At 42.2% G+C, this 12,181-nt stretch overlaps 1 protein-coding gene across 2 annotated transcripts in view; it reads left to right on the forward strand.

Moving 5' to 3' along the window:
• NINL (ninein like) overlaps positions 1 to 12,181 on the forward strand; it is a 63,456-nt gene that overhangs the window by 32,118 nt on the left and 19,157 nt on the right. For both annotated transcript variants that reach the window (XM_054995649.1, XM_054995657.1), the window contains exons 11-15: positions 895 to 1,069; positions 1,893 to 2,003; positions 3,756 to 3,845; positions 10,535 to 10,691; positions 11,344 to 11,406. In XM_054995649.1, coding sequence (XP_054851624.1) covers positions 895 to 1,069; positions 1,893 to 2,003; positions 3,756 to 3,845; positions 10,535 to 10,691; positions 11,344 to 11,406 — 596 coding nt within the window. The remainder of the gene's footprint in view (positions 1 to 894; positions 1,070 to 1,892; positions 2,004 to 3,755; positions 3,846 to 10,534; positions 10,692 to 11,343; positions 11,407 to 12,181) is intronic.

The raw sequence follows: 12,181 nt of genomic DNA on the forward strand, positions 1-12,181 counted from the left end.
ACAGGTGAAAATTTTGGGTTTAATCTGCTGTAAATTTGTCAGACAAATGTTCATCTTGATCTTGTCTTTTTAGTGATTTCTATTAGCTAGTTTCTTTGAAACATCAGCAGTTTGCTCAAAGAATCTTCAATAATCAATTCAAAAATTTTTGGCATCTTTGTAGGAGCTTGTTGTTTTTTTTAAAGGCAAACCATGAGTGCATTCATTAACAATGCAAAACATATGCCAACAAAAATTAGTGGTGTGAGTTATAAATATGGTAGTTGCCATGCGTAGTGCAGAAAAATCTCCACTCTGAATTCTGATGCTCACTAGAAATGAGGTTATTTGATTGAAATGATCTGGTGAACATTTCTGCAGTTGGAAAAAATCACACTGGCTGCCAGTCCCCATTCTTTTTCTATAAGAAAACATATTCAGCCTGGAGTATTGTCCTTTTTCTGTGCCTTCTTCTACTCTGGAAAACAGAGGGCAAAACTTAATGTTTTACCATGCATCATATGGGCCGTATGTTGGCAAAATCAAAATATGCTGTAATCTTGTCTGAACGGAAACTGTTAGCTTGCAAATATCACTTTTATGGAGAATTTTGTGAAAAGTGTCATGCCATAGATGATAACATACTGAGGGCCAACCATATATGCCATTTACATGTATATGGCATGCAAGACCCATGTTTGAATTGCCCAACATCTTTAACTTTGTTCAAAAACAGCTATGCCTTCTCTCCCAATTGGATTGGGACACTAATGCTGAAGGAAGGCTTTTTAGCCTCCTTGCTCTTTTCTGAGCTGGTGTGGGGAGGGAGTAAGAGACGTCATGGAGATCTGATTCCAGATTTCTGCTGTGTTCAGCCATACAAATAACTTGCAACGATGTTTGTATTTTATATAGAGATCTTGAACAAGATTACAGAGGAAAACTGACTGTCATGAAGTCTGAAGTAGAGATGGAATGGGAGTTGCTCTTGGATCAAGAGAACCATCAGAGATCCAAGTTGGAAGCCGATATAAAATCTCTTCAAGCGGAAGAGTCTGTCCTGAGGGAAAAGCTGACATTGGTGATAAAGGTAAGGATTTCAGCCTTCTGTTCGTCGTCCAAATGTTGGATATGTGACCTGCATTCTACATTTAGAAAATAAATCAAGTACTATGTTGGGGAAGACTGAATTCTGCAAAGGGTATAAATTATGTGAATGTGTTCAACTTGTTGCTTACCTTATTCTACTTTTGCTGGACGTGAGAAAGATATGAAGCTATACAAGGTACTATGCTACTTACACTGAAAACCCCATTGAGCAATTCCTCCCACGTCTACAACTTCATCAGGCATATTCACATTCAAGAACTGCCTTCACTGCCAAAAGGAAGCTAAATTCTACTGCCAGTAGCATATTTGGAATCATACCTATTGGATGGAATAGCAGTGTTTACATACAACTATTCACAGAGCTCCTGTATGATGTTGCCCACTGGAATAAGAGCTGATGGCACCCTCTTGGCAAAGACTTTCCTGGGATTATACTGCTTCAGCATACAGGCAGATGAAGGATTGTGTGTATTCATTGCCCACATCAGTAGTTTCCTGCTAGTGAAATTCCAGTGCATCAGGGAGAATAGTAGCCTTGTCTTCACCTTGATGTCTCTGTCATTCATCTAAGGAATTTTTTGCTCAGGAGAATATTCAAACAGACAGTTACCTATTTTCTAAAGCACGGTTGTTCAGGAGGGCTCTTTTTAACCACATTGTTGACAATGTGGCTTGTGTGAACCTTCTACATATTCAGTCTTCTGTTGTTGAAACTTGTTTGCTCAAGGAGAGCAAAACAAAGAATCCCAGGGTCATGATGTATGCATTTTCAGTGGTTTTCTGTCTTTTTCTTGTTTAACAAGGAAAACAGTCGGCTACAAAATGAAGTTGCAGAAGCAGCTCAAAAGCTTTCAGAATCTGAGAAACAAGTATTGAAATTTCAGAAGGATCTTGATTTTATGTTGAAAGACAAGGTAATTTGTTAAAAATCTTGTGGTTGTATTGTCGAAGGCTTTCACGGCCGGAGAACAATGGCTGTTGTGGGTTTTTCGGGCTGTATTGCCGTGGTCTTGGCATTGTAGTTCCTGACGTTTCACCAGCAGCTGTGGCTGGCATCTTCAGAGGTGTAGCACCAAAAGACAGAGATCTCTCAGTGTCTACTGAGAGATCTCTCAGTAGACTGAGAGATCTCAGTACACTGAGAGATCTCTGTCTTTTGGTGCTACACCTCTGAAGATGCCAGCCACAGCTGCTGGTGAAACGTCAGGAACTACAATGCCAAGACCACGGCAATACAGCCCGGAAAACCCACAACAGCCAGTCTTGTGGTTGTGTAATCAAGTTTTGCAAAGGTGCTGTTTGCACTTATTGGCCAGTGTAGGTGTGTCTTCTTAGCTATGTAATGTAGTAAGCAAATGCCTGTAAACAAATGCTACTTGCGCACATCCAGTAGAAACACAGGATTACAGCCTTCTTTGTTTAATGTCTCCATCATGTGCGAGTATCTGCAATTCCCTTATACAAAGTCTGCCCATTAGTTCATCTAGCTTAGGATCATGTGACTCACAACATCACTTCCAAGGTCTCAGGCAGAGAAAGCCTTTCTGGAACTTTTTTAACTGAAAATGCCAGGAAAAGCATCTGCGATTTTCTCCTTGAAAACATCTGTTCCAGCACTGAACCATGGCCCCTCCCCAACTGTCTTGCAATGTCTTGTCTAATATAGTTGCACTTAAAAAAAAACCCTTCTTCAATCCTTTTTTCATTTCCATTGTCCCATTTTCAGTATCTCTCCAATCAGTTCTCCTATTTTACATCCTCTCTGGTGTCATCACTATTCTCCATTAATCATCTTGATCAGTTTCTTCTGCAACCTCCTGACTTGAAAATTTTGTTGACCAACTGATACTCAAATATAGATGCAAAGAACGAAGCCCATCTAGCAGAGATGAGTGAATCTACCCCTGACCCTGGTCAGGCTTGTACTTAATCCAGTCTTCCTGGATGTCTGCCGGCCCTCCACTCTGCTTTTGAGATGGTTTTACTTCTGCAGACATAGGGCCAGGGGGTTGGAGATCTCCTAAGCCCACTGTAGGGCTCATTGACCACCATCAGCTAAGCCTTGGGGGCACATCTACAGTGTTCTTCCTGGAGTAGTTTGGTTTGGTGCCTCCACTTTTGCCCCTGTAAAATCATTCAGACCATATCACAGTTATGTCATCTCGACATGAAGCAGTCTGAAGACTCCAGCCATTTGTCTTCCTTGGATTGACTTGGGCCTAAACATTTCACTCGGGCTTCAAAATAGATAATCAAAAAAGCCCCTGCCCTCTCAATTTGGTGACCAAGCCTGAGTATTCTGGAGTTTGATGCCAATATCTGGTTTAAAAATGCCTAGGTAAGAGCGGGACTTGAGTTCTGCCCATGAGCTGGTGATTCTGCAGTCTCTTAGACTGTTTCAAACCCCCACATAGAACTTTGGCTTGTTTCTGTTGCCTTTCCATCATGTCTTTGCTGTCGTTACTGATTACAGAATAAAGAAGTAAAGCTAAATTCACTTGCTTAAAAGTATGTTTCTGTGAAGTCAAAGTAATTTCCAGTTGAGGTACCTAGAACGAAGCTGTAGTTTAGCCTTGCATTTCTGAACATCTTGGCTCGTACCAACAGTGGGTAAAGATGTTACTTCCCCATTAATGCATCTTTAAAATCTCTTTCTCTTACTTTAGCTGGGACTACTGGATCCACACATCTCAGAAATCTCTGATCAAGAAGAACGCTTTGCTGAAATCATTAAAGAATATGAGCTACAGTGTCGGGTAGGTGACCTTTCCATGGTATTATAAACAATACAGTATGTACAAGTGTGGAGCAGCTCAGAGGGGAAAGCCCAAGATACGGGTGAGGGAGTAGCCCTCTTTCTGGACTTGTGAAATCAAGGCCTGGCATACCTCATCTTGTGATTAAATAGCTGAGGAATTTTTTGACAGATGATGGTGTCATTTAGTGACATATTTCCAAGTGGCAGTTAAAATTCTCCTGTGAACCTATCCGCGCACTACAGTCATCTTTGGAGACCCTGATTCAGGTGCCCCTGTCTTCTGAGATTAGGTGGGTGGAAACCTGTGAGAGGGCCTTCTCAGTTGTGGCACCAAAGCCTTGAAACTGTCTCCCCAGGGAGACTCGTCTGTCCCCTTCTGTTGCCTTCTTCTGCCAGCTGGTGAAGACATTTATTTCGATTTTTATTCTGCCCTCCCTGCACAGGTAGGTTCAGGGTGGATTACATTAAATAGAAACGTTACAATAAAACTTGCATTTTAAACAGTTTAAAACAGCAGTAACAAGACAACGTAATATAAATATTTAAAAAGATACAAGATAACAGCAACAGAGGTAGTCAGTCTGCCACCCAACCATCACTTAAAAAACTAGATGGTGGATACCTCTAGTAGGGAGGCCCAGCTGAGCCTCAACCATACACCTGGCAGAACAGCTCCGTCTTACAGGCCCAGCAGACGGATAAGTCCTTCTGGGTTGTGGTTTCATTAGACAGAGTGTTCCACCAGGTTCGAGGCTAGGCAGGCCTCCCTGGGGCCAGGGACCACCGATAGTTGTTTATCCCCTGATTGGAGCATCCTCTGGGGCACATACGGGGAGAGGCGGTTTTGTGTCATTTGGTACTGCCTCAGTGATCCCTCCTTCCTGCCTAATGTTGTAGTCATTTTTATCTTTGTGTGTGTATTTTAGCTCTGGTTTTAATTGTTCTAAGTATGTGGATTTTTTTGTTTTAATGGTTTTAAAGATATGGCCTTGGTGGCCCTTATGAGGGCAGAAAGGTGGGGACACACTTTGTAGAACAAAATAAACAAATGGGCTAGAAAAACTGGATATTATTCAGTTTGGGAGGTTAAGGCAGGCTGAGGTGTCTTTTGAGAAGGGAAGCTATGCATATCATTCTGAACTTCTTGGATGGAAAGTGAATTTTGTAAACTGCATATTGTAGTATGTTCCATGAACTACAGAGCCTCGGGTAGGCATGCAACTTTTTGAATTCAAAAATAGGAAAACTGTATATTAAAAACCTAACACAATCTGGTTTCATTAAACCCAGAGATAGCAACCAGAAAAGTGTCTGTTCCATTATGTTGATTCTAGTGTTTGCTTGAATAAAATCATAACATTGTAATTATCCAAAGAGAACACTATTGAAGAGCAATTCTCCTCTTGAGCTCTGAAAGAGAATTCCTCTAGTTGCACTTCCATTTATGCCACATGTTTGGGTGCCAACTCACTTCTTCCCCGTTCTTTCAAACTTTCAACCTTTGGTGCTGCTATAGAGGGTGAAGGTGAGTGCTTCTTCACATGCATGTGTGATTTGGATGTTCATAGTGATTAATGCTATTTTCGCTACTTGCATGGTATCTTGTGGCAGCTTGGGTGTTGACAAGCACTTTTGTTCCTGGAAATACTTCGCACTGTGTGATTTGTATATCACAACTCATTCCTTATGCTTTTTTGTTGATTAGATCATGAAGCTTAAGACCCCTCATCAGTGTTCCTTTCATCTATAAAGTTAGCATATGTCTCCAGCTTTCAGGGTACTTTTGCCATCAGATCCACTGCCCTTCTCTCCTAACTGCTGCTTGGGGGTCCATCAACTCAAGTGCTTTAAATATTGAGCAGTAACCTTGAGTAAACATGTCACCTTGGACACTCTCAGGTGAGTAGTCAGGTTGGTCTGCTGTAGAACAGCAGGATTTGAGTCCAGTGGCACCTTAGAGACCAACAAGAGTTTCAGGGTATGATGACTTTTCAAGAGTCAGAGACAGTCTGAAGAAAGGAGTTCTGACTCTTGAAAGCTTACACCCTGAAAATCTTGTTGGTCTCTAAGGTGCCACTGGACTCAAATCCCAGATACCTTGACCTAGATGGCCCAGGTTAGCCCAATATCAGATCTCAGAAGGTAAGCAGGGTTAGTACTTAGACGGGAGATTACCAAGGAAGTCCAGGATCACTACGCAGTGGCAGGTAATGGTAAGCTGCTTCTATTCATCCCTTGCCTCAAACTCTATGGGGTTGCCATGTGTGGGCTGCAACTTGATGGCCCTTTACACACACATATTTTAACTTGAGTAAACATTTCCTCCCTGATGATATACCAGCTATACTATAAAATGTATAAGCACTTGATGAATTGGGGGCATCATACTTGTAATTCTGAAAAGGACATGGAGTAAGTTTTTCTATTAAGAGTAAGGGGAAATCTGTCAGTGGCAAAGGGATAGTGAAATAACATGCTGTTCCTCTTTTGTCTCACTCTTCATGGAACATGGCTTTTATTGGTTCATAGAAGTGAGGCAAGAGCGAGGTTCAGCTAACAGAATATTATATGGAGGTCTCTTTAAGGCCTTTGTAAATCGACTGCTTCCTCTGGTATCACACACACTTCCATCCAGATGGCAATCTTCTTGTGTGTGCATGCTTTGTTTCTATTTATTTCTGTTACAATACAACACGTTGTTGCATTCTAATCCTAACTGTATTTAATTGGACTGTGAGTACCGTCTGTCTGTGAAACTTACTTGACAAGTGAATGGCCATGATCCAGAAGACTGCACGGATTCACATACGTTGTTTTTTTTAGAGGGCAATTCTTGAGAGTTATTATAGGTACTTTTACTCTCAAGTTGTTTCTGGATGGTTTAGGGTCTGAGTAACCTTCGTCAGCACTGGTCGGAGTATCCTCTGTATTCTTTTGGTGATTAGAGCATAAAAAGAGCCCTACTGGATCAGGCCAGAGGTCCATCTGGTCCAGCATCCTGTTTTAAACAGTGAACAACCAGTTGTTCTGGAGGGCCAACAAACAGTGCATAGAAGATGAGGCCTTCCACTGATGCGGAAGTAAGCAGTGGGATCCTACAAGGATTGTTATTGGGGGCTAGTGTTACTTAATTTTATTGGACTTTTAGTCTGCTCTCCCTGCAAAGTGGGTTCAGAGCGGAGCACAACATGGTAATGTACATAAGAATAAAAATAATGGTAGCAGTTACATTGTGTTAAAACATCATAATGCAGCACACACAGTGCATCCCCATTTTCCAGGTATCAGGGCCCATGGGGCAGGTTGGCCATCTTCCTGTGGGCAACCTAAATTGGTAGGGTGCATTTCCCACACACACATACACTGGCAGGAGGCCGGTTGGAGAACCTGCTCGCCTCAACCCCCACAAGCCTGGTGGAACGATAGTAGGTCCCACTGGGTTTGGGTCTCCAAAGACAGAGAATTCCACCAGGTGGGTGCCAGGGCCAAAAAAGCCCTGGCCCTGGTTGAGGTGAGATTAATCTCCTTGGGGCTAGGAATCACCAGCAGCTGTCTTTCTACTGACTGGAGCATTCTCCAGGGAACATAGGGTGAGAGACAGTCCCGCAGGTATGTTGGCCTCAGTCCACTAAGGGCCTTAAAGGTTAAAACCAAAAACTTGAACCTGATCCGGAATTCCACTGGGAGCCAATGCAGCTGGCGCAGAACTGGTGTAATGTGCATCCTGAATGGTGTCCGAGTTAGAATATACGCTGCTGCATTTTGGACCAGTTGTAACTTCCAGAGCAGGCCCAAGGCTAGCCCAGCATAAAGCAAGTGACAGTAATCCAGTCTGGAGGTGACCATTGTATGGATCACTGTAGCTAGGTCGTGGGCAGCCAGACAGAGAGCAAGTTGCCTAATTTGACGGAGATAGGAAAAACACAGACCTGGCAACTGCTGTGATCTGGGCCTCCATTGTTAAGGAGGCATCCAGGACCATGCCCCATCAAGTGCTGGGAGCTGGATCCTCAAGCCTGGCTGTTCACGGCTCAGGTGCAGAACCTTTGTTTCCGTGGGGTTCAACTTCAGTTGACTCTGCCTCAACCATCCTGTCACGGCCTCCAAAGCCCTGGTCAGATTGTCCAGGGTGGAGTCTGGCTGACCACCCATCAACAGATAAAGTTGGATGTCATCAGCATACTGGTGACAACCCAACCTGAAACTCTGCACCAGCTGGGCGAGGGGGCACATGTAGTTGTCAAACAACATTGAGGAGAGTATCGTCCCTTGCAGGACACCACACGCTAGAGGGTGGTGTGACAAAAACTGCTCCCCGAGCACCACCCTCTGTCCGCAGCTGTGGAGCAAGGCAGTCAACCACTGTAAGACTGATCTTATCCCCACATTGAATTTGTTCATAAATGACCTGGAACTGGAGGATGAGCAGTGTTGTGGCCAAGTTTGCAGATGATATGAAACTATTCAGGAAGGCAGAAACCAGGGCAGACTGTGAAGAGCTCCAGGAGGATCTTCACAAATTGAGTGAGTGGGCAACAGTGTGGCAAATGAAGTTCAGTGTAGGTAAGTGTATCATGATGCACATGGGGACAAAAACCCCTCAACTTTAAGGCAACATCAGAGGAAGGCCTTGTCCTCTATGCCATGTTGTTGGATCTGCAGAGTTAACTGGTTGGCCACTGTGTGAGACAGGATGCTGGACTAGATGGACGACTGGTCTGGTCCAGCAGGGCTCTTCTTATGTTCTTATGCTGCCCCTGCTGAGCATTGGTATTCAGAGGTTTGCTGTGTCTGACTACAGGGTTTTCCTTTAGTCGCCTTGGCTATATAGCCATTGATGGGTCCATCTTCCACAAATCTGTCTACTCCCCTTTTAAAGCCAGCTAAGCTCATGGCCATCATTATGTTCATTGGCAGTGAATTCCACCATTTAATTATCCATTTAGTAAAGCAGTATTTCTTTATGTCCGTCTGAATCTATTGCCTATCAACTTAATTGGGTGCCCTTGAATTCTAGTATTTTGTGAGAGGCTGAAAAAGTTCTTTTGATCTACTGTCTGCATCCCTAGTATAATTACCTCCCCCCCATTGATTATTTTTCTTTTTCTAAACTGAAAAGCCCCAGACTCTTTGGCTTTTTCTCATAGGAAAGGTGCTTCCAGCCCTTAATCAACTTGGCTGTCCTCTTCTGTACTTTTTTCAGCTCTGCAATGTCCGTTTTTAGAACTGCCCACAATATTTCAAAGGAGACCATACCATACAGGGCCATTAAAATACTGGCTGTTCTAATTTCAGTCTCTTTCCTAATAATCCTAATAACCCAGCATGGAGTTTGCCTTTTTCATCACTGTTGCTCTCTGAGTCTGTATTGTTCACTCGGTCTTGGCTGGTTCGTGCACCATCAATGTCTATTTAAAGCTAGGATTTTTTTTTTTGCTCCAGTGTGCATCACTTTACACTTACCCTTACACTTACCATGCTGAACTTAATTTCCCATGTTGTTGCTCATTCCACCCTCATTAAGCTGCATGTGATAATGCTAGAACTGGTCACCAGCAGTGCCGCAATCAAAGCACTGCCTTGGTGCCCCAATGGGGGCAGAAAGGCAAGGTATAATTAAAAGTTAAGCGTAGGATATTCTTTCAGTGGAGAAGCATTAAGAGGAATATCAACAAAAATCTCTTCTGGAAAGTATGATCTTTCACTGGGCTCCATCAGGATTTTTCCCAATTTGGTTTCAAAGAGCATTTCTAAGGAGTCATACTCCAGCTCCAGATGAGGCTTTTATCTTATTAAGAGCTATCTGTCATAGGGAAGAGGCTTCTATGGGTTGAGGTAACATTTTTGTGATGTTGGGGCCAAACATATGCCGAGAGCTGGGCATGGTCAGGATCAAAGTAAATAGTGTTTGATCACAGAAAACCAGACAGTAAGGTAAGGCAGATCTGGGCTAGGTGGTCAAGGTAGAAAGACAGTGACCTCGGGAAAGAGTGGAGGGATATATTTGAGTTAGCCAAATTTAAATTGAATTAATGCTTAGTGGCTTTTCCATAACAAAGCCTGGGAATCGAATTCTGTAAGGGTGTTGAGAATATCAGAAATCCCAGGCCCTTTCGTAGTAGTGCTGCTCCTCAGATTACTTGTCCACACACTGTGACTGTAAAGTAGCCTTTTAAAACAGGTCTGTGGCACATTTTAAAAACAAACCAGTAGTTGTGGTGTAAATTCTTACAGATCAGAATCCATTTGATCAGATGCCATTATAACATTGACCTACCGTAAGACAAATCACGGAAATACTCTGGGATCCTAGGTCAAATCCTCATTTTTAAAGTATCTGTAATAGATGCTGTTCAGCCACCTTTTTGAAAGCCTCCAATAAAAGATTTCCTCTACAACCTTCCCAAGGTAGCTTTTAGCAGTGCTGTGAACTACTTTGTTTTCTACTATTGAATGGGATGAACAATTGCTGCATCTATTGCTGAAACGAAATTAGTTGAATAGACTTCGACCGCAATTCAGGTGCTGTCTGTTGTCAAAGTTCTTCCTGTGGGTTACAAAACTGTCTGAAAGTATTTGCATGCTTGGCTATTCTACTGAAGCCCAGTTGTATTATACACTGAAAGAAACCTGAGAGAGAACTTCTGCATTTGAATTTTAACATTACTTTCACTGTACTGATTGCAGGACTTGCGTGACACTAATGATGAACTACAGATGGAAGTAGAAAAGCTCCGTTCTCAACTTCAGGAGAGCAACAAGCATAATCGGGCCAGGCATAAAATGAAGGCCAAAAAACCAGAAGTAATACTTCTCTCTGATAATGTGGGAAATAGAATTACAGGTAGGTTACTGCAAGGCTTGCGAAAACTGTTTTTTAGAAGTTAAATTTCTTTAAAGGTACGAGGTATATGATGTCTTTTAGCTATTATGGGAAGAAATGCAACCCTGTATGTTCAGGGATGGGGTTACTAGGTAACCTCTGGTTGCTGGATTCTCTGCTTTAAAGGAAGTGCTACTCCTATCTTACCTGTATTTAGGAATGTCTGTAGTCTGAGAACGGTTTCTAGGGTGATGTAAGCCCAGTGTGGCAGTTTAGTCTAATGTTGTAGTCTCTAATTCATAAAGGGCTTTATGTGAAGATTAAGGTTGAGGATGTTTTCTTTATGCTTCCAGTCCTTTCCCTATGTTGTACTCTTTTTAATAATATTTTTTAAAATAAATAAATACACTTTTGCGCCACATGTCCATTAACTGTGAACCATGCCAGTTCATAGCTGCCCTGTGCAAATCCTCGGAGCCTTGTGGCGTTTCTGGCCCAGGGTAGGACTTGTTGCACTGTGCTGCAACTAATAGTCCTGGCATCCAATCACGTTTTGTTGAGCAGAGGAGTGAGCTGTGAATCATTCAGGATCTAGTAAAGTCCTTTCTCTTTTGTTCTGCTATACTAAAGCAGTAATTGAAGAACTGTTAATCATATAACCTTTTATTTGAAGACAGTTTGCAAACAGAAGGGCAGCTCCTTGGATGCAAGCATGTGCCCGTTACAGGCCAAAGTGGTAAGCGATGTAAATGCCCTTTTGTGCATGTGTGTGTGTGCGTGTGGCAAACCGAATAGGATTCTGTAGACTTCAGGAATAATGGAAGAGGAGCAACAAATCCTCATGTTGTCCCTTCCTCCCATTTAGTGTTATCTTGGTTGGGGAAGGCAACTGCCTGGCAGCACCCTTAAACGCTTATCTCTTTTTATAACTCTTTTTCCTAAAAAATAAGCATATCACCTTTAATAATTCCAGTTTTAAACAACACATAAATATGATAATGTTTAATATTAATATCAACATGAAAAACCCAACTATTTAGAGATATTTGGCAGCCTAAATCAAATATCAGTCCCTAAATCAAGTACCCATACCAATGACCCAGAGTGAGACAGTAACCAATTAACCTACTAGGAAGTCATGATAATAGGGTTTTTAACCTTTTTTTCTCTTCATAACTGAGGCAGTAATTCTTACCAACCTAGCTGAAACAAAGTTATCTCTATCCACCAACAGAAACATTAATTTAACCTGATGAAATGGACACAGGAAACCTTTCTAGTTCTAGCGCATACCAGACTATCATGTAGGTCAAATCCTCAATACACGTACAGTACAAGTACAAATCCTCAGTACACGTACAGTCACACACACTTTTATTATATGGAGTCCCATTGTATTGGCTTTCCAATATTGATAAGGGTAAAATGTCCAAACATGTCTTTGTAAATAGCTTTCCAAGTTAAAAATGTGTTAAATCAGTAAAGTAAGCCAGAAGAGAAGAAAGCTATTT

The sequence above is a fragment of the Eublepharis macularius genome, chromosome 1, assembly GCF_028583425.1.
Source record: "Eublepharis macularius isolate TG4126 chromosome 1, MPM_Emac_v1.0, whole genome shotgun sequence".
In the NCBI taxonomy this organism is placed as follows: Eukaryota; Metazoa; Chordata; class Lepidosauria; order Squamata; family Eublepharidae; genus Eublepharis; species Eublepharis macularius.